This window comes from Atractosteus spatula, chromosome 22, assembly GCF_055471065.1.
Source record: "Atractosteus spatula isolate fAtrSpa1 chromosome 22, fAtrSpa1.hap1, whole genome shotgun sequence".
NCBI classification, from domain to species: domain Eukaryota; kingdom Metazoa; phylum Chordata; class Actinopteri; order Semionotiformes; family Lepisosteidae; genus Atractosteus; species Atractosteus spatula.
The window spans coordinates 14,525,434-14,548,417 of NC_142727.1; the positions used below are offsets into that span (position 1 = coordinate 14,525,434).

The 22,984-nt window shown below is 41.3% G+C and overlaps 2 protein-coding genes across 3 annotated transcripts in view; one reads left to right on the top strand and one right to left on the bottom strand.

The window, feature by feature from the left end:
* Positions 1 to 11,454, top strand: part of LOC148816852 (roundabout homolog 2-like) — an 87,472-nt gene extending 76,018 nt beyond the window's left edge. The window contains exons 21-28 of the mRNA XM_088939630.1: positions 31 to 306; positions 763 to 913; positions 3,344 to 3,568; positions 4,223 to 4,413; positions 5,807 to 5,920; positions 6,629 to 6,805; positions 7,115 to 7,269; positions 10,676 to 11,454. Of these exons, the coding sequence (XP_088795756.1) occupies positions 31 to 306; positions 763 to 913; positions 3,344 to 3,568; positions 4,223 to 4,413; positions 5,807 to 5,920; positions 6,629 to 6,805; positions 7,115 to 7,269; positions 10,676 to 10,687 (1,301 nt within the window). The 3' untranslated portion in view covers positions 10,688 to 11,454. The remainder of the gene's footprint in view (positions 1 to 30; positions 307 to 762; positions 914 to 3,343; positions 3,569 to 4,222; positions 4,414 to 5,806; positions 5,921 to 6,628; positions 6,806 to 7,114; positions 7,270 to 10,675) is intronic.
* An 8,757-nt stretch (positions 11,455 to 20,211) lies between these two features.
* The window catches only part of robo4 (roundabout, axon guidance receptor, homolog 4 (Drosophila)), a 28,910-nt gene continuing 26,137 nt past the window's right edge, over positions 20,212 to 22,984 (bottom strand). The window contains exon 19 of one of the 2 annotated variants that reach the window (XM_088939631.1): positions 20,212 to 21,804. In XM_088939631.1, coding sequence (XP_088795757.1) covers positions 21,575 to 21,804 — 230 coding nt within the window. In that variant the 3' untranslated portion in view covers positions 20,212 to 21,574. The remainder of the gene's footprint in view (positions 21,805 to 22,984) is intronic. The other variant, XM_088939632.1, reaches the window with a different exon arrangement.

Genomic DNA, 22,984 nt, shown 5'->3' on the forward strand with positions numbered 1-22,984 from the left:
TTTCATCGCCCACTGCTTTTTTTTTTGCAGAAGCCGGGATCTCTAATTATCTCAGTCAGACGGAGAAATTTAGCTCTGGGTCCAATGAGGGGCCTATCTATAGCACCATTGACCCCACCAGCGAGGACCTCCGCACCTTCAACTCCCCCTACTCCCAGCACGCTACTCCCTATGCCAGCACGCCTGTCATGCCCTTTGCCACCCAGGGCCCCTACAGCCCTGATCAGGAGGGAGGGCACTGGATGGCACAGCCGGGACCCTCAGGGTCTCAGTATGCCCAGCCCGACCGCTCCAGGACGGACAATGGTAAGAGAAAGCTGTGCTTTGTACTGAACGTTACGGACATTGTCCTGATCATCTATCATGCAGATCTAGAATGATTTCGATTGCTAAAAGCCCCTAATGGTGCTGGAAGAGACGAATGGCCTCTTGTTTGCGGACCCTTCCCGTGTTCTTATGATAACCCTGTTACGTAATTGTAAAAGTCAGATATTCTTACTATTATTTACTCTAGTATTCTGCCACACATTGCAACATTGTTGCCACAATGTATCTTAATGAAAAGATGATTCTGTTTTCATAGCAAAAAGCCAATTTATTTGTTCAATTATCTGTCCGTGCTAACCTGTTAAATCTGATCAGTCTTACTATGGTGCTGTATAATATAGTTCGAGATGCATACAATAGCACTGATCTTTTGATTGAGGCTTCTCTTAAGATGCCATGTGTTAAGTGGGTCAGCTCTGGGTCCCTGTGTTGCAGCTGTGAAACTGGGGAAGCAGAAATCCATGGGAAAGGCAGTGAAGACACCTTCTCTGAACTGGACCGAGTCCTTACCTCCACCACCTCCTGCTGGAGAGCTTGAAGAGTGCGTTGAAGAGTCAGAGGAAGACGGGGATGATGAAGAGCTAGGGTGAGTTGTCAATTCTTGGAACGCAGTGACCCCTTTTAAACTTAGTCATATTAAGAGTTTCCAAAGAATCAGACCACTGCACGTTCTGTGCAGAAGTTGAGCTCATTCATTTATACTCTGCCTCCCCAGAAGTATCATTAGTGTTGCGGCACAGTGCACACCACTAAGATGGCAACACAGCAGTGAACATTTTTCCTTAGACAATCGAAAAGGTTGAACCGGGTTATTGTGACATATTTTCGACTGAGCCATTATTGAGCTTGTGTGTGTGTGTGTGTACATTTTCTATCACAGTGTGGTTGGAAGTGTGCAAGAAAGTCCTTTCATTCTGCGAAAGTTATTAAGATGTCACATAAGATCATAGGCTGTGATCTTTCACCACACTGTACTGAATGCCTTGTAATTACGGGGGAGGAGCTCCTAACAAATTCACACGTTCTTTCAACACACTCGTCCTTGAATTTCTTGTTCTGATTTTGTTAGATTCTCCTTCCCATAGGCTTAATGAAATGTGTGAATAGAGCTTCAGTCTCTGCCTTCTTGCTGAGCATCTTAATGTGTAACCACTAGCTTGTTAATAAAGGCAGCTTTCATCCTCTCTTCAGTTACAAATTACCTCTCGAACTGACACTAGTTAATAACGTTACATGCACAGATGAGACTCTAATGACACTGGGGCACAAGGTTGAAGAGCGCCAGAGGCTGGGAAAGAAGATCAGGTTTTTGTGTTACACTGTGAAACTCAGGAAGACGCCACTGGCAAGAATTTACTGGAATCAGGCATATTAACTGGTGCTTTTAACAGCTTCTGACAGGTAGATCCAATTGGAAAGACAACACGATGAAACTAAGCTGTTTTGACAAGGATTTCTACTTTGTGCCCTTTAGAATAACATTAGCCTATTGTCAAAATAGTATTTTTAATGCTTTCTCTCCCTATAAAATGAGCACTATCATCCACTAGTCCGTCACAGATGCATCTAAAATCAGATGTTAACTTGATGTAGATTATGTACCAGCTGATCTGACCTGTCTGTTCTTTTTACCTGTTTTTCAAAAATCTCATTTTATTTTTGTTCATAAAAATTAGTGAATTGAGTTTGAATCGAGTCTTTGGAATCCTTTCATTTCTGCACATTCATGTACAGTATTGTTGCATTCCTACATTATCAATCGTGTTTTCTGACAAAATGCATTTGACAGAAAAGCGATAGTCTCATGCCGTGCGTTCAGTGTTAATTATATGCCAACATGATTTGACATACAGTATGTGGTGTAGAAATTGCTGTAGGGAAAGCCTCAGATTCAGAAGATCGTATTTCCAGCCCTTTTTAACTCAAGTCATTTACATTTCCAAGAAGCTTGATGCCGTCTTTAATTCTGAGAGTCAGAGTAGTCTTAGTGGCTGGAGGGATGGGTGGCTAATTATCCTACTGACAGTGGAAATCGATATGCCTCCTACCAATACCATTGACCTTTAGAGCTAACCAGACTCAGGCAGCATTATGACTTAATTAGAATGAATTTTGGTTACCCCTCGCCTAATGGATAATTGCTTTCAAATTCATGCGAATGTGTTAGAAAAAAAGATTTGTCAGTTATATTAAAGAAACTACAGCTAGTAAATTCTTCAAACTGAAATATCATTATTCAGTCCTCCTTGTTCAGATTACCATTGTCAAAAAAAATGTGCACCCTCGCATTGCACACAGGAATTTTAAAAGCTGAAATATGATATGGTCTAATGTAACTGAATGCTGTTTGAAGGTATTTAATGCCTGAAATCTAGGTGCATGCTGCAAAAAAAATAAAAAGCATAACTCTGCTTAAATACACACTCCAGGTAATTTTGGAAAGAGACAATCTAGATTGATTTGCTGGAAGGGTTAATCATGTGTGAAAAGCAATATCGAACAGGAATGAATTAATTTGTTCAGTTTGCTTACTGTGATGTATGTATAAATTAGCTGCACAATCCACTGATTGGTAGAAGTGTCCTTTCCATGCAGCGTGGTATGAAATTGTCTCTTCTGCAGCAGTTATTTTATCCATATTTGGTGTCCTTCAGTCTTGTAATAAAACTCAATATTGTATGGTATTCAACCCCTTGCTTGTCGTTTAATGATTGGCTCCTCTCCATGTGTAACCATAAAAACCCGGTGGCAGATAGACCATTCTTGTTTTTGTGAATCCCCTGACATTGGCTCTATCCAGGGATAAATCTTCTGTTTTATAGGAACGCCACCTTTTATTTTTTTCTTGGAGGGTGGGTTTTCGCCCCGTATATTGAAATGGCGTTTCTTCCACCATGGTTACTCACTCTAGTCCTAAAGCATTTAACAAGTTTACAATCCGGTACTTATTGGAAGTGAGCCATGTGATGTTGTTTCTGTCACTGACGTGCCGGTATTGGCCACTTCCCTCCCTCAGCTCTGAGGAAGAAGACTGGTGCCCCCCACTGCCAGAGAGGACCTACCTGACGGACGGCCCCTCAGAGGATGTGCCAACCCCTCCGCCTCGTGGAGAAGCCTCATCCCCAGCCACCTCTTACGGGCACCAGTCCACAGCCACGCTCACCCCTTCCCCCCGAGAGGAGGGCCGACCCTCAGAGGACATCCCCCGGCTGCACCACCTCGACATGCCACAGCTCGCAAGGTACTGCACACCCACACCACGCTTCCGTGAAACCTGGTCAAGCGTCAAAGGGGACAGAGGGGATGCGGATGAACAATCCTACAAAAAATTATTGCCTTGTTTTAGTTCTGCTATATTACAATATTAATTTACCCCCTCCTCTCCATTGGTGTCCAACTATTGCGGTGTTGGCCCCTCGACTCTTTCCTCTCCCCAAGCTTCCGCGTGCAAAAATATCTGACATTTCCTTCTTTCATTAGGAATCCATATTAATCCGTTCAGTTCTAGCCACCTTCAGCAAATGATACTTAATACTAGTTCCTACCCTAATCCGTGTCAGCACAATTCACCTTAGGATAGCTTACAGTTGCCACAGTATCTTCTACTGCCTACCACAGAGTCACAATCTCAGGCTAGTTAGGGTTTCAAAGGGTTCAAAGAAATCTGCATCAGTGTTTAGAGAAGACTTTTGTAGGCTGGCCAAATGTCTCTCATTTCTTTTGCCTTTTGCCACGGTGTGCAACATGCAATAGAGTAGATCTGATGGGGGTAGAACGCTTGCATATTGCACTAAAAAGTGTCATGACAACTATCACTACTGGTGCTTGGGTATAAGGAATAAGGGATTAGGTCAAGCCAAATATTTCCATGTGGGTGACCGTTTGTTACTTTTAGGAGGGTGCCATGTGGACCAGTTCCTGTACCCCGGGCTCCCAGCCCTCCACTCACACAGTCCAATCCCAACCTGGTGATGGTGCAGGAAGGCTCTGAGGTCAGCACTTCACCTATGCATCGGCCTGGCCACCGCCGAGACCCAAGCCAGGGCGCAGTGCTGAGTGTGGATAACGTCAGCTCATCAGGGCCAGGTCAGTCATAAACTCAAGTTCCCATAAGGGATAGAAATAAAAAAATATATACTGTACACATCATTATTTTTGTATTCTAAAGATTATGCAAAGTGTTAAAATCATTAGGTCATTTAAACATGCTGACTTTGACGTGTTTTGAAACTAAAATGCTTTTTGGAAATGGACAGCACTGTAACAGACTGTAACTTTACAGAACTCTAAAGGAAATATCAGTCACAGAAACAGAAGGAAAGATCATTAAGGCTAGGTTCTCACCTTTCAGTCATGGCATATTTTAGAATTTTAAAACTCTCCAGTGGCGTTTCATAAGAACACACGTTGTTTATGCTTGCTGCAAGCACATTTACAGATTAAGTTACATTTTTGGTCTCATAAGCCTTAAGTCACATTTCCCTGTTAAGCTTATGTTTCATTATGGTTTATATCAGAGTATTTAAATTATATATTTCTAGTTTAAGTGCAGGAATGGCCAACTTATTTAAGTGAAAAACCCTTAAGAAAAGAGACACTGTTTTTAAAGCTCAATAAAACATGCCTTAAACTATATTGGTTCTGTAGTGTCACTGAATTAAATTACTCCTGGGAGAAGAATACCGGTTATTGCTCCAGAATGATTAAGACTTTAAGAGTGAGACAAGATTAACATATAAACCTTCCAATCCTTGTGCACTAATAAGTTCATAGTGGATCTACATAATAGACTAGTGAACTTTCACAACTGACCTACCATGCTCCCTTGGACACTAACAACAATTTTGCTGCTTGTTTACCAGACTTGTGCTTAACTAATTATACAATACTTCCAAGTGAAGTTGGATCTCTGTAATCCAAGCATTGCAAGTTAATGTCAGGGTGAAGTCATTTGGTGACTGTGACTGGAGTACACCAACCAGAAGCTCGCTTATAGCTCAGTGCCACCTGAGTTACATTGACTTTGCTGCATTCAGTAAATCCTGGAAATCTGCAAGCTTGCAATGATGTCAGTGAACAATGTGCCATCCCTCCAATCAATGTCAGCTCACCTGCCAGTGGCTATGGAGCTTTAAGCATGCCAAAACGTGAATATCTAAATGATGGGCTTGTTGAAGGGGCTTGTCTCACCATGCAATACAGGAGCCATGACAATTGCCATACGACATAGGGTGGTTATAAAATGAAAATAAGTTTAAAAAGTATTTGAAAATAAATCTAGACGTTCAAGTAGGGTGTCGGCTTCATTCCATGCTGAAGAAGGCTCCATGGTTTAAATGCTGTATTTCTTTCCTTTACCTTTCAGCAAAGTCTGATCCTTTACTTGCTATTTTAAAAATAATTTACCATTACAATGATTCCTTTCAGTCATTTGTCATTGGGAACAATCAATTAAGTAGTGCGTGATTCATTTTTATAGGCCGTGCTCGACTCACACCAGGTGACAGCACCCACACACCCCCAGGACAGAAGTCACGAGCCAAAAAGAAATCGTCCAAGACTGTCCAGTATAGGAGAGAACTGAACCAAGGAGGTAAGTTTGTGTCACAATTTGCTCATGCACTTTTAATGTAGTTTTTTTTAATAATAATAGCATTTAAATCCATATAATAATTTTGTGGGAACTTTCCAAGGTAAGCAAGAAACAGACACATAAAAGAGATTAGAAACCTTAACAATTACTTTAAGAACTAATTAACTAATTTACATTTAAAACAGACAAAAACAGTTAAACCTTAAAAATGGAAGGACTTATTTCACTCTTTAATGGTCTGTATTGAGTTGGAGAAGCGGATTTTTTTTTGGTCTTGTAAAGTACAGCAGAAACAATGAGCAGGAGCAAACATGCAAACATACAAACATACTGTATATAACAAATATATGAGACTATAACACCTGAAGAGGTGTTATGAGACTGTGAGACTGTGACACCTGAAGAAGGCTCCACGGCCGAAACGTTGTGTTCTCTTTCTTCTTTTTTTCAGCATGGAATAAACCTATTACTTGTTCCTACGCATGCTGACGCAGCTACCCACCTGAACTATAACAGAATAATGCCATCTGTCATGAAACTGCATAAATACATTATGATTAGATAAATCATGTCACGTCTAAACCAGATAGTGGGTTTAGAAACCCGACACATGAAGTGTTCATACATGACGTGACGGGGTATACAGGTCTGTTACAGGGATGTGTGTGACGTAGGAGGTTAACGGTGTGACTCGCGCTGTCTGTGCAGACCTGCCCCCGCCTCCAGAGCCACCCCCCGCGGATGAGTTCCCTCAGGTCTCAGCGGGCAGCCTGGAGTGCAGCCGCTCATCGCTGGAGAGAGACGGCAGCGCGCCCTCGTCCGTGGAGCGGCGGGCAGAGCACAGCACCCCCCACAGGAAGGCCTCGGCACAGCGACACAGAGAGGGTGAGAACGGCTGAAGCAGACGCATCCCCTGTTCTACACCCCCATGGGCAAAACAGTCCAAGCTCAGCCCGCGGGGTTGGCGTGTTCTAGGAGTTCGATTTCATCACGCGTCCTCGTTTAGATTTACCAATTAGGCAGCAGTTCATCATCTAATCATAAATAAAATTCTAGAAGTCAGCGATTTTATCAATTTTATTGTTACGTTTTTTTATTTGGGGGGGGGGGGGGGGGTGCAGAGGTATTGGCGTTTAAAATGAGTTCATCGTTCAGCTGTTGTCGTCTAACCCGACTGCGTATCTTCCTCCTCAGACGAGGACATCATCCCTTACAGCAGACCCAGTTTCCTGTCTAGGGGCCAGGTGTCGAGCAATTGCTCCACGGCAGGGAGCTCGTCTTCCAGGGGCTCGACAGGGTCTCGAGGTCCCGTGCCAGGAAGGAGCCGGCCGATTGCAGAGCGGAGTGAGGTGAGGGGGCAGGAGTCGCTGTGGTGGTCTGTTACGGACTCCGTGCGGAAACGTGCCAGTGTGGGTGTCCGGGTCTCCTTGTTATGAGCCACTACAGGCTGTTTTTCCCTGTTTTTCAATTCCCCGCGCCTGTGCCGTTACTCAAGCCACCAAAAGCCAGCAACGTAAGATGCCTTGTGGGGTTATCTTGTAAAAAATATATTGTGAAGAGCAAAATCTAACACCCTTTCAAATGTTCCCCTTGTAGACGGCGCCATTACGCGTGCCTTAGATTATCCATCGCTATTCCCCGGCATTAAAGTCCTTCAGAGCTCCTGTGACCGTGCCCCATGTTCCTGATTCAACCGATGGATTGCTAACTTGAAAACACATGAACATCGTGTGGGAAAAAAAATAGACCCTGGAGCAGTGAATGACTTTGATAGTTTTGTCGAAACCGCAGTGTGAAAGGAGCTGGCTGGTGATGCTATCTTTTTCTATATGTTGTTTTTTTTATGGGCTATCGTTACACTTAATGTATGCGCCCATGTCTAAACTGTTGGGAACTTATCTTAAGTTAAATACGTTATTTCTCATGGACAAAGCCTATGCTCTTGGTCCCAAACCCTCCATAGTTACATGGTTCTCACAGAGAAAAAAATCCTCTCCATGCATTGTTTCTCTGCATGTTGTGTCGTTCTGTTTCCTGTCCTCACTGTTTACCAGGGACCGGCTGTATGCCCATATACATTAGCAGTCTCTACTTTCCATCTTTTTAATAAAAACGAAAGTGTTCCATTCGAGGTTTATTAAACCTGGAGGAGACAGAATTATTCTTCAGTGAAAGAAAAATGCAAAAATCGCCCATTCTAATTCTGTAAATATTGAGTGGGAAGGAGCATTTGGTTTTAAAGCTGCATTCATAACACTAATGGAAAAAATCCATCATAACCAAACCCGTACATCAGAGATTTTGTTCCAGATTGTAGTTTTGAATTGTAATTTGTAACTTGTTGTGGAATCGGATTTTATTGCTACAAAGGAGTAGGTGACAGCCTTTTCGACTTTTGAAATGATCCCTTCCTGTTGCTTGATATCTAGTTCTCCTTGTCAAATTCAGATGCAGTACTTAATAAAAAATAATAAATTATAATTTATTATAATAATAAAATAATAATAAAACTTTATTACATTACATTTTTTTATGTTCTGCAGATTTTCCATAGCTGTTATTTTCCCATTTCTGATTATTTAATTCAGTGCGCCAGCCCCTGTTAATTCTGGTTTTGAAACTGTGCTTCATGGCATAGGACATGTCATATTTCAAAAATGCACCGGCAAAAATGAAAAGAAATTAAATCTATTAAAAAAAAACACCTTAGGGCTTGCTTTACAGGTGTGCATTTCCCATAACAGCTGGAGGAGGGGGCAACTCAATCACCTAATGTCAAAGAGCAGACCCCTGCAGGATTAAGGATTAAGGATTCGGGATAGGGTTATTTACAGACAGGTTGAGGCAGCAGCGTCGTCACCTTACCCTTTTCTGTCCCCAGGGCTCCAGCTGCCACTTCAGCGACACACATCCATTTCAGCTCCATTACAAACTTCAAATGATCATCACAGAATCTAAAGCCCTAAACCCACACACTTTTTATCCTCTCTGTGGCTTTGCAGCAGCAACATGTTTTTAAAAAAAGCATGTTTCCCCCTTAGGCAGCCGATTAGTTAGTAATGTTACAGGTCTGTTCAGTGTTGAAAGCTAACACTTTTCCTTGTTTTTGTTTTCTTCCATACTTTTGAATTCTGTAACATTTCTACTTATGATTGATATCCATTTACAATCTGAGTATCCTACACCCAATGTTGAAATCACAGTCATTAGATATGTGTTTAAATTTAAATGCACCACAAAGCACAAGATCAACAACTTCAGTGCCACCCAAACGAATATATATGATTCATAATGAACGAAGGAGCTCAAAGATTTATTATGGAACATACAGAATCGTGAATGCTGAAAATGTCAGAAATCAAGGCAATAATTTTCTCTAAAAGCATTATTAAAAATGCAATTCGCAATTCTTAAGATGTAAAATTAATAAAGCTGAAGAGAGGCCTACTGTGAAAGAATTTTGTACTTTTAGAAACGTCTTACCCAGCACTGGGGAAAAGCCGTAGGGAGTAGTAGATTAATTTATTCAAGTACTACACGAAACAGGTTTTCTTGTATAGTACATAATTATTGCTAACATTATGTAAAGACTAGGTATTTTTGAAAAACAAATTCTAAGAATTATGATTCCTCCGAAGATCAGAAAGACTTCAAAGGTAATCGGACCTCCTTGTGATCGCTTCACCGCAAAACCAGAAGAGGCTGAGAGGTTCCAGGCTTTCCTTCACTCTTTCACAGCGAAAGGCTCTGCCCTCAGACTCCACTAGCTCTGGACCGGAGGTCAACATGAAGTCACAATCCCTCTGAAGTGACTGATCTCTCGGGTTTCCACTGGGGGACATGAAAGCAAGCGCGCACAAAAGGGGGCTGTGTTTTCCACGGGGAAGGAGTTTCAGGTTACACCCTTCCTGTCGTGAGGTCTGGACTTCAGTTTTAGCTTTTCCACTTGGACGGATCCCCTCAATGGATGGCCTTGATGGACGGGATTCCTCAACTGGGGCTCGCTTTTATTTTCTTCTGAGGTCCCCCTTTCCTGCTCTGAACATGTAATCCATTCGAAGATCATCGAAGCCCTTTGACTTTCATGCGTGGTGATCGGTGAAGGGTGTGCCAAGCATCTCTAGGAAACCAACACTGGATCTTGTGTTTTGTTCTGAGTCTTTAGTTTGGAAGGATTTTTTTTTTAAGTAAGATGCCAAAAAAACTAAACTAATCAAATCACTTCAGAATGTAATTGTACCTTTACTGACCTCCTCTTGTTTTTGCTGGGATAGTGTAATACAAAAGCTCTACGACGCACAGCAGCATGTTGTTTATGGAGGGCCCTGACAAAATACTGTTAGCACCCATGTCATATATCTGGCCTGCATGGGCTGCCGGTGCATGTGTGCTCATTAAGTGTTTCACGTGAGATTAGAAGAGGAAGAAATGGTGTTTCAGAACAAAGCCACGTCATCCATTATGATTATTGGTTTATCCTTCAATTCACTCCTCTGGCACAATGTGCCAAAACTCTTGACTACATTCTGAACCACTATGGCACCCTCTTACAGACCCACAAGTAACATCCGACGAGAAGATCTATCACACTGGAAGCAGGAGCTCAAATCGGTCTCTGTGTCACACATGAACACTGGGATCCATTGTGCTTGGCCAAGACCTCTCACTGTACAGCTTGAATTGTGTCTTTACAACATAAACATGTCATGAAAGATGGCATACTTACAGGTTGATCACTTCTTTATTTATTTTCAGGAAAAGAGATAAGCAGAAAGAGAGGGACTGTCTGAAGTATTTTTTCTCGGCGTTTCTGCTGCAGTACATCTCCATTTTTCCGCGACTCCCAGCTTCTTCCGAGGAACAGAACACCCGAAGAAAAGAAGAGTACTGGACGTGATTATGACCTGCCTTGTCTAATGAGAGCTATGGACTTTTGCATTTTTTTATTTATGATTTGTGGGTTTGTGTGCATCTGATCCCTCACCTTCACCTGTACATACCCATCTTTGTAAGGTTTCTATGTGGATTTCAGGTGCTGCGAAAGAAAGAGAATATATTGTATTTATAAGAAAGAAAGGAAACTGTCGATTATTGTCCGATATTATAAAGTTCATGTCTGAATGTGCCAATTTTTTGTAGAAAGTATACCCTTAAAAAAGCAAGATACGATTGCACTCTTCTGTTGTGATCAATGACAACAGAATATATATAAATATTAAGCACAATCTGTGTAAACCACCTCAATCTGACTTTTATTAGAAGGGGAACAGCCAGCCAGTCTGCCTGCTATCTGGTCTTTGGATCCCATCTTGTCATGGTCCAGTCAGAGTGTGATTTTCGTGGGTGAGGCTTGTGATGGGATGAGCATCGAAGGGATTGTTCCGATGGTTTTGAAGAAGTGTTTCTGAATAGTGCAAACATGTGTTCTGTAAAAAAAAAACACCAAAACGATCTGTTCTGTCGACTAACTTTTCGGTAGTCGTCCTGTTTTGTAAAAATACAATTTTGAAAAAAATAAAAAATACATTTGTTAAGCTCCGTGCAACTCAGTGGGAAGGGTATGCGTGTGTGTGTGTTTACTCTTTGGCAGTACAGTGGTTGCACCCACTTAAAGAAGCAAAAGAGAAACAACTTTAAAAGCAAGCAGTTGAGGAGAGTGGGTACGGTAGTGGTTAAGGAAAACAGGGTACTGTCAAAAATGTTCCCTGTTCCAGCCCCTGACTGTGTGAGCAAGTTACTTGGCCTCCTCCTGCTCTGCTCTCCAGTTGAGATGTAAGACAAAAAACTTTTATAGAGATTCTGACACCCTAGTCCTTTTGAGTCGCCTGGAAAAAGGCGTCAGCGAGATCGCGATTACAGCAGGTAGATATCAAAAGAATAAGAGATTTCGGTTTTCAGAACAAAACTCCACGTGCTCGAAAACAAAAAACCTTTTACTTTTTGAGGAAGGGCGCTTGCCTGACAGCGTGAAGTAAGGCTTTCACGAGGCGCCTTGGATTGTTTGCATCAGATGGTGCCTGGCAGTGTCTGCATTAAAAAGCGTGAAATCACTTTCGACTGCTTTGCTGAGAGCAGGGCAAGAGAATAGATTAGTCACATCTTCGCAAGCCCCCAGAGACCCCCTCCCCGCCACTAGTGCCCTAGGGGACCCCGACCCCCCAGTTAGGGAAACACGGATGCTGTATGTGAGTACTGCCCCCTAGTGATATCCTGTTGTGTGAGTGCACATGCAAGCATGCAAGCACCAAGACTGCACACTGCATCCTGTCTGTGAACAGGATTATTTCATGCTCCAAAAACTGTAAGGGGCCTCTATGATAAGTGAAAAAAAAAATGCAGATTCTAAGTTTTAGTGACAGGTCAGTAATAATTTTCAGCCTGTTCTCCATTGAATCCCAAAGCCAAGATATCTCAAGTAATTAGTTAGCTTCTCTGGTAGTGAAGCTCACTAAACTGGTTCACTTCTATCACTGCACTGAAATGCATACTTTGCATTTCAACGTAGGGAAGAAAAATTAATCATTACTGAGCGATGAAATATAAAACTTTTGTCACCTGTAGAGGACTTTGAGGATTTCTGTAGGGTCCATATTAGACTCAGAAGGGCTAATCCTAATAAGACAGTTGATCATAAAACAGGAGTGCCCTGGTCCAGCCCAGGAGAGCTTATGTGTTTCTTTATATCAGCAGCATCTTAAGAACTGGAAAAAATATGCTAAACTGCTCCATTGAAGCTGATTTCAACTTAAATTATTTAGAGCTGATCTGGAATGAAAACTGCTCAAGTGCTGGAGTTGGACCCCTTTGATTACAGAGCTGAGATTTCATTTTACCCAAAACCTCCTGTCCTGTCCAACATCTCTTTATGTTACACGGCTACCAGTATGTATTTCATTGAATAAGACTTGTTAAAAGTATACAATATCTCAATTGTTATGTGCTGTATGGGAAGCTGTTTTTACATCACTTGAGGTTTGTATGATTGAGGTGTTTCATGTACCACAGCTTATTGCTGATCATTCTTGTTTTAGGAGGAATGAATACATTTTAAATTTACAATGAACATAACACTACCCTTTCAATAAAGTGCCATTTCATGTATGCTTCTGACATTTTTCTGAGCTGCAGAAAATTTGCAACCTTTTACCCTGGACTACCCACAAAAACAAGGCATCGCCTGGCTTTTTAATTAAGAGAATATGCCTAAAAAATGCAACAAAGGTTCCTTCCATTTTCTTTCCTCTGTAAGAGGTTATTTCTAACGGCAAAAAGTCAGATAGTTGAACAAACCAGTTGAAGTGCTCATGTTTGAAGCTGTTTGATTGCAGGCTGAACAGAGAGCACCCAGTTTTTTTTTGCTAATGCCAGTACTTTCATAAAATTAAATTGGCTTTCCAGTTTTGAGAGGAACATCTAATGATACACGACAAAAAGGCAGGGTCACAGTTAAAAATGACTTCACTTTAAGAGCACTTTTTTTTTTTCAGAACACGGCTCTGCTACTATGTGTAAACAAACCCTGAAGCAACTTTTTTTTTTTAAGTATTTTGATTGTTTGTTCGTGAATCACCAGAATCACAAAACGTTCAGCCTGAAACGAAACCTGGGTGTGCGAGTTTGCTCCTTGGAGAACATTACCGTGTGGAACTGTACTGAAGAACAAGCCAAGAATTCATGACACTCAAGGCTCTGCATTTCTTTTCAACTTTAACCGCTACATTCCAACAAATTTCATATAACAGCCACTCAATAAATCAATAATTAATTTAAAAGGGAAGTCAGTCATGGGACTTGTCCCGTGGTGTTTCCTGGTATCAATGAATGATGCGTTTGTCCATGAAGCACATGTGAAATGTTTAAACCTTGGAATTTATTGCATGTAGCACTGCGGAAGTGCATCATTCCTTTTCTAGGAACAACTAACAGTTGCACAGGACACGTTATTCCATAGACGTTGTGTAGTGGTGTCCTTAGCAGCACGAATGTTTATCTGTCGTCTCAAGTATTTAATTCTGAAGCATGTAAAGTAAACAAGGGGAACCTTCAGTGTCTTCCCTGTAATATTCACTTAAAAAAACTGCAGAGGCGTGTGTTTATTTTTTCCGAAGAAGAGAATCCTGTGCACAGTCGCATTTGTTGTGTCAGAATCCAGAACAAAAAAGTGGTCTGATTGCAGGCTTCTGTTTATCTCGACTGATTCAAAAGCGAATCCTGTGGAACGTTTAATTGTGCTGTGAAAGCAGAAACAAGTACCTTAACATTTAAAAAAAAAACAACAGAGAGGCCAATTTCCATTCACGGAACACATTTGTTTTGGATAAGATTGGTTTTGTTTAAACAAAATGAATCTTGGCAAATTAATGGAGTCGCATAATTTGGTTGATTTGTTTGTCTGCTTTTATGGAACCTTCTTTCTTTTTTTTTAAATGTCAGGTCGTGTTTAATTATTCCATTTTCTTTTCTTTTTTTTTACAGAAATTGGATTCAGGGTTAAGCTGAACTAATCCGAACAAAAAGACTTACTGTATCAGCATGGGTATTACAGTTTCAGTCGGCGGTTCCTGTCGGATGTAGTCCATTGACGTTTCCATGCACAGCATTGTGTTTTTAGGCCCAGTGTTAACATATTGCTAAATGCAAAGTGTATGACAGGAAATCACCTGAGGGAACCCTGTGAAAGATTGTGAATTCCCCCAATTTATGTAATCAGCATAATTATTTGAAGATAATTTCAAGAGCAAAGTCGCCCACTCATTTCGCGTGTACTCTCATGAGATCCCACCTTTTAAATATTAATAATGTTAATAATAGTTTTGGTGTTGAAGTGACGTAATATTACAATGGATGAGGTGGGAAACAAGAAACAAATCCATCAAACTCATTGTGACTTCATTAACCCCCCACCAACTAAAAGCCATTTAAATCTTTTACGCCTGTCCAAGGAAGCACCCATTAATCTTAAAAAATAGTTCATGACCCTTCAGTCTCTGATCGACTTTGTCGTCGTTCTTTTTATTTCCCTTAGGCCATGCTTTATGTCCCCTTTGTGCTATGTAGACCAGAACAAAGCCCAGCTTAGTGGCTATGTTGCCGAGCTGGTTTACAAGCTGACCTAAGACTGGGCATGGATGACTCAGATCCAGGTGTGTAATCGCCTTGCTTCTTGGGGTGTTGTACCGTTTTGAGCTGAATATCGCGTGACCCTTTGCATCCCACTAAAAAAAAGCCAACAGATTGCCCAGCTCATCCACACCTGCGGCTGACTTCAAAGTAGGACCCCCAGTTGTATCAACACTCCTCCGCTGCATTAGTCAGGACCCATCATGCTAAGACAATTTAATCCGCCCTATCTCATTATACGGTGTGGAAATGCGATGGCCATACTGTGGATATTTAAACAGGGATGCATTACATGATATTCAAGCCAAACAGAGCTTCCAGCGGTGCTTTATTTGGTTGAACACACTTTCCATAATACCGCTTGCCCAGATTGAAAATAAATGAACCAAAAACGAAATGAATACATAAATACCTAGCAAAATGAGAAGGGGTCGTTAGACGTCACTGTCACTGTCTGACAAGCAGAATGAGGCCTACAGATTCTGAATGTGGGTCGCAATGCAGTTTTCTGTAGCGTGAGTAACTTTCTCACTGATCTCGAAATACAATATTTCTAATTAGCAGCAAATCTTTTATTGGGTTAACTTATTGCCTAAGTGTTGCGACCAAGGTTATGACTTGTATGAAGTAAACGTGTTTTTATTAGATTACATTTTAAATGATTTGGAAAAAACCTCAGAATGACAAACTTTTCTCGCAATAAAAAATTCAATTTTCCGTCATAAGTCAACATGGGTTTATTTTTTAAAGGAAGTGCTTCAGGGATATGGATGGGTTTTAAGGGAGAGAATAAAATAAAAATCTCAAGTCATTTAGACAGATGCTGTCCTCATTGCATTTAGAAATTAGAACCTTGTTTAGTTGATTTGTGTCACATTATAAAGTCACGTCATCTACAATCCTGTCTGTTCAGGAATGATAAGTGAAATCATCAGAAACAATGGGTGCGATAACTTTTCAGATGTAATTTGCTCTAATGAGACACAAAGCAAGCGATGCTTCACATTTAACATTAAAGCTTAAAAACAAACAATGCATTTAAACGTAATTGCTCTGCTCATAATGATTAGAACTGTAGTGAAACAATTTCCAAAGCATACTGGCTGACACACTTTCCTTCATCGGAGCACCACTTCAGGTTACTTATCCAAAGTACTTTGGGATTAAATCTTTATAATTGTGAGGAATTATTATTCTGTTTTTTAGAGGCTATTCAGAGGATTACAGAACGATTTGTAAAATCTTTAGTGATAACATGTGGATATCAATGAAGATTGAAATCCCCTTCCACAAAGGTATACTGTATGTTTCAATACATTGTTTCCAAAAGGCTGGTGGAAAATATCCGATAATTATAACCAATCTGACCACCGAAACCTCTTGTGCCTCTTCAGAACTGCTATTATCAGTCAGAAAAAAATCCATCCATCCATTTTCGAACCGTTCTATCCAACACAGTGTTGCGAGGGAGCCGGAGCCTATCCCAGCAAGCAACGGGCACAAGGCAGGAGACACCATGGACAGGATATTATTAAAATAATACTAAAATGTTGTTTGTTCATTTTCTTTTACGTTATTCTTAAACATCTTAACAGAACGTGGATTCAATTTATCTCCCTACAGGGACCCGATTCTAGCTTCTGAGAAAATATACTGTGATATCTATGTGTAGACTTGTTTGTTGTTTGTTGTGTATCTTATCAGACAATTGTATTTTTTTTGTATGGCCCTCCATAGCTGCTGGCATAGTGTAAATAGTTCATTTTATATATACACAATGTGGCAGAAATGTAAGATGAAGGCAAATGTTTATTCTGCCGTTTTGGTTATGTGGTTTGTGAACCCTTTCATCGCTAAATAAAAAGTTTTTAAAAAAAACCTCTCGACAGATGAGAAAATCCTGAAAATATTCTGAGGTGCCGATTCTCTGCACGGGGCTTGTCAGATGTTCGAGACAACTGTAACAGTTGAGTTGCCTGAGCAGTATCCTCATGGCTCAGGCATTGCTTTCTCCCCAGCTCTTTAATACAGTGACATGCCGGGGTCTCCACAGACACTGTGCGTGTGCTATGGGGAATGGTGGGGGGGGAGTCTTTCCACTGACCCCTTAAGCAGCCAGGAAAGGACTGCCACCCTTTCCCTATCAAGGAGAACTCCCCTTCCACTATAAATCATCGGCCAATTCATTTGTTATGTGTCAGATGGAGAAGCTCCATTACACTACAGATAGACTTATCAATCTGGAAGGAGACACGGGGGAGCAGAGTTTAATGGGACAGGGATTTAATTAACCCCCAAAAGACGTCCCATTGGTCAAACATCCTAGCCTTGAAAAGTCTTCACACTGTTTTGCTTGGGTTTTTTCTGTATATTGTATTTCCAGACCTCATGCTGTACTGTAGATTAACACGTTAAGTCTCCAAGAGTCTGTCATTTCCAGCACTTTATAATTTACTGCAATCGCATTTAGGCAGGGTTGGCAGATATATTCAGAATTTAAAAAATGCTTTGTTTCCAAAGACTGTCTTTAATCTTCTCACCTGCAGGTGTTCGCAAACATATCAAGAAGGAGATCTCTAGTTTCTGTGGTTGATCGCCATCAAAGCTGGGCTAAATTGATAAAGGGAGGGGTAGAGGAATACAGATCTTGTTGGAAATCTTCTTTTTCAAGAATTTTGCCTTAGGTGGAACTCCCTCTTCATTTGAAGAAAAAAGGTGATAAATAAGATTGTGAAACCCATATAGCCCCATTGCCACACTCCAGCAAGACCCACCTGGAAGTGCTGTGAAATCACTGTAAGGGAAAAACGATTGCACTGCAGCTAATGCAGCACCTCTCCTCGAGGGCTGCTTGTGATCTGCTGCAGTGGAAAGCTTTGAACTACTGATCCTGCCTTGAACATGGTGACGGTTGAAAAAAGATACATTCTTGCCGTTTTGGTGATCATGTAACAGGCAGTTGGGAGCTCATGACATGACCTTCCGCATAGCTTAGTTCCTACATACAGTACAATGCTTCTGCTGTTGGAATACCGTGATGATTGCACAAAAAGATAAGGGGTCAACAAACGATTGCTCACATCATATGAGAGAAAGAGACCAATCTAAGCCTTTTTCCATTAAAATCTCATTGGCCTCGCACTGTGTCCCACTTAAAATGTACTGTACATCTTCACCAATATTCTTTGTCATCTACGGTCTGAATCACAGGGACACTTTAAATGTAATTCTATCTCCTTATGATCTGGTCCAATTTGTCTGTATAACAGGATGGTGCAGTCAATTCAGATAATCTCCTGAGCTGGAAATAACAGACCCATAAGAAGGCCAGATCCTCTCTGTGTGCACCTAAAGAAGTCGCCATTTATGTTGCACAATGTCAACAACCTGCTCAGGAAATACCAGGGTCTCTAGGATTGTAGCTCACAGGTAAAGAGTTTTTATCACTACCTCTTCAGTGTAAAAAGAAGTACCTCCTCACAAGCATACAATTTATAAGCTAACGGGGGCCTGAAACTACATGTTTTTCTTTTCATTTCAATTCACCAATCCTATTTTGAAACAGTAAACTGGCAAGGGAAGTGAGAGCTGTAAAATGTTCATGCATCTCTGTCCATTAAAATCACGAATTGCCCTTCCTTTCAGTCCAGTGAACCAGTGAGTAAACTGTAGTGAGTCACTACAGCCATGTCTGCTGCCTATTTTCTGTCCAGTGGCAGTTTTTTTTACTTAAATTCAATTCATTTGTGTCATTTGCCATGCAGATGGAGACAGAGCTTTAGTTGAGCTTTAATTTAGACCAAGGCAGAAGGCATGTGTTGTCAGCTGAAAGGGCAGTCCTGCTCATTGGGAGTCTAACAAGTGTTTGATGAACAATGAAGGACGTCAACAAATTTTACCACGGTTTGTCAGGTAAAATCTAACATGGTCGGAGATGGACCTAAGACAAAACAGGCCGTCATGTAGCAATTTTAAAGACTTGAGCTGAACGGTAGCTACTATAAATACCTGTGATGAGGTTTGTATTACTCCTGTATGTTTTTCACAAAGCCTAGCAAATGACATACACAGCCGTGAAAGGATTTGAAAGGTCTGAATCTGATGGCTTTGAGACAGCAGAATTACTGTGCTTTAGCCTGATAAAGTAGGTCAGTGGATTAAGAACAACCCAGTAAAAGGATGTTTATTTTGGCAGCAGTTGAAATGCAGTGGCATTCAGATTCCAGGACAGGTTTCAGGATCCAGTGCTGGAGGTTAATGGATTTCTGTAAGGAACATATGGCTTCAGAGGGTGTGAGAGAGAAGGATAATCCATCAGGGTGCCTGCAAAATATGTAGATCAAGAAGGAGTTTTTTCGAGGGCTGTGATGTTATTTTTTGGGGGGTTTTCCCACGGGATTAGGTGTTTACAACAGCCTGACATGCCCTCAACCTAGGACATATAGATAAATAGTGACATTTTGCCAAACAGGAATCCCTTGCAGTGTCAAAAGATTCCAGTTTTATTTTAGATTAAATGCACATATTGTAACAGGTCAGCTCAGGCAGAGCAGAAGAAAACAACACAAAAAAAAAAATATATTAAATATACACATTTATATATATACATTTTATATTAAAAAAAACATATAAAGTGTATATATACACTTTAAAATCTATATATATATATAGATGGGTTTGAAGTATTTTGAGTAAGGCAATTCTATGCTTCAGGTATGTGGTTAAAGCACATATGCACATGGAAGCTCTAATCGGGTGGCTGACTAATTGACTAATGGCTAACGCATCGCAGCTGTGGGTTGGTGTAGGCACTGTTCAAACACAGCAGCTCTGGCAGCCCTGCTAGAGTAACTGAAGCTTTGACAAACAAACAATAGCAGTGGTTCTGGTGTATTTCAGGAAGGGAAGTTTTTTCTGTGAGTTTTTTTTTGTGGTTGAAGTTTAAATTGAGTTATTCTCTTGACAGAAGGGAACAAAAAAAAAGTCTTCTTTTTAGTCTTACCAGTGAAGCTAAAAAAACAAGTATTTTTCCCCCCTTTCTGTATGTTAATGAAATCTCAGTGGGTGTTAGAGGAGTACAACAGTGAGACAGAGATACTGATGTGCTAGTCCCAGTTCTTGGAACTTTCTAACCTTTTGTTTGTACGGAGATGTACTGTTCAAGCAACAGATAAAATCTAAAAACATCTTTTATTTACATCAGTAAACCCAGTGTTAGTCACTTCAGAACTTAAAGTGTCACAGTTAAGTAGAGTTCTTAAAAATGCAGAAAAACCTATTTACAATAATACTCTTCTATAGCATGACATGTTAATCCTCTTGATCATCATATTAATTTCATACAATTATATTAGTCCAATCTTAGTAAAATACTGCCTATTCTTGTACTACAAAAGTCCCTTAAATATATAACTAGTTGGTTTGCTTGTATACATTTCTTCAGATATCCTATGCCAAATTGCATGAAAATTTAAAACTTATTTCTATGTTTGTCCAAACATCCCTGACAGCAAAGAAAAGGTACATTAAAACTGGTTTCTGAATCCTTGTCCTAACAATAATGCAGCAGAATCCCATTTTTATGTCATAAAATAATACTTACAGTGCCTTAGCGTTTCTCATAAAATTAAAGTGGCTGAAAGCACCAAAACAGGCATGGAAATGCTTTCAAGAAAATTCTGATTGATTAAAAAAAAGCTTAGAACCAAGGAAGGAAATATAAGCAAAATGAAGATAAACAACTGCAAAAGTAGAGACACAATGAAAGGCACTATTGTCATTCTTCTTGCGTTTAGAGGAAGGGAAAAGATGCATTTAGGAACTAAATGGATTGCACTTTGAGTTTTATTCCATGTAAATCAGATCAATAGATAATATTCTCTTGAGTGTTTTGGGAATATGTTACAGCGCTGCAGAAATGCAGTCGATTTGATGTTAACACCAAGGCGCTGAGAACTGTCATGACTACAGCCAGAAAGAGCAGGGTGAATATTACATCAGCAGACCAGGACAATTTAAGGCCAAAACCTTTTCTCCCAGTACTTTGAAATAACCACCCTACACTTAATAAGGATCTACAATTCTACTCTGCTTTTTTTTTGCATCCTCTAGTGCAGTGGTTCCCCCCCAAAAAAGGGAAACTTTCCCCCCAAATCCAGCAGTGTGTAAAATCAAAGGTTCCACTGAAAATGCACCCTAACAGCAGATCAGGCCATGCCCCGCTACATTTCTGCTTTCAATTACCTCCCAATTAGCATTTGCTTTATTTACACTAATTGCATCCTTCGATTTTGGGATGGAACGGAGGGGGCCCTGCCTGAGCGAGACCTCCTGAAAGGGGGTCTGTAGGGAGGAGCCCCAGCTGGAGAGGGCGAGGGGAAGGGGCAAGAGGGAGGCTGTGCTGAGGTATTCGGGAAGGGGGTGCAGCGCCATGGCGGGAGCTGGTACAGTTTGAGGCAGGCAGGCTTTGGGAAGTGGGGGGGGGGCGGGGGTCGCAGTGCGTTCCGCTCAGCTGATGCCACTTTCTGGAGTTCTCTACCCCCCCTTGCCCTCTGCCTCCTTCCCGCTGTCCTGGGGCGGACCTCGGGGCTCCGGGACCGCGGCCCCCGGCCTCTCTCCCCAGCCCCTTGGGGCGCCGTACTGAGCCTCCATCTCCTCCATCCACGCCGTGCTCCAGTCCCACGCCGGCAGGGGGGCCCGCTCCCCGAAACACGACTCGTAGTGGGGGGAGAGCCCACTCAAGGGCGAGGCGGGGGGGGAGAAATCTGGGGGAGGAGGGGGAAAGAAAAAGGAAAGAATGAATCCGTCTGCCGGTTGTTCCGTTCACAGACGCACTCTGAGGCTACTTCACACGCGCTGTACAAGTGGAGGAGCACATTCAGAAAGACTCGGGCAGACTTTAGAGGGGAGCGGAGGCCTGACGGATGAAATTTCATGGAGACAAGTGCACAGAGTTACACGCAGGTGGCAAACTACAGAGTAAAAACGGGAGACAGATTTAAAAAGCCGTCCATGAGAGGATGAAGGTTTTTCGACATTGATGAGTTTCCCCCTCTAGACCATGTGGGGGAGCAATAAAAAAAGGTATAACAGGCTGTTCAGATCTGTAGTTATAAGCAGATTTGAAATGAGCCTGTTGCTGAAATTGTACAGTGGATTTGTAGAAGGTCAGTTACAATATTGTATTCACCCTTGGCTGCAGAACACAGCGCTGAGGCATGTTGTCAGGCTTGAAGGAATGTATCACACTAACTGGCTAAAATAAGAGAATCTATTAAGCTCTGAATACTACTAGGGAGCTTGTTTCATCCTACATGAGTATATGACTGTTCTGGCCGGGCTAGTGCCCAAGCTAGATGAGCTTCATTTCTATTTTCCATTACAAGCCTTCTTATGACAGTATAAAAACATTTTCAAAGAAAATTAATGAAAGGTAGGGTTAAAAACAAGCAATAAATCAAATAAAGACACGAAGGATAATTGTATAATTTTTTATAATGGATTAGGAGAAGCTTTCTATCCCTGTTAGCTGAGAAGGTGAAAGCGATCTTCAGAAACTGATTAGTAGCCCATATACCCACCTCCCCCACACCAGTAAAAAAAATGCTTTAGGAAATATTTAAAAAATGGGGGGGGAAATGAATAAATGAATTAGGAAATAACATTATCTTAAGTTTCATGCTCCAAAACCTACCACATACCATAATGTCACTGTCACCACACATGTTTATTGGGATTGTTATAGTCTTAGTTGTTAGGATATTTAGCAGAAGCTGAAGAGCAGTTTCAATGGCAGTAGAAGTGTTAATTTTACAGGCTGGAAACTAGCTTCAGTTCAGACACTTTGATGGATTAGGAGGCGCTGAGCTGTAGCTGGTTTGCCAGCTTGTCTCCAAGCTGCTCACCGTCTTCCCTGTCAGGGCTGAAGACGGAGCAAAAGATAGA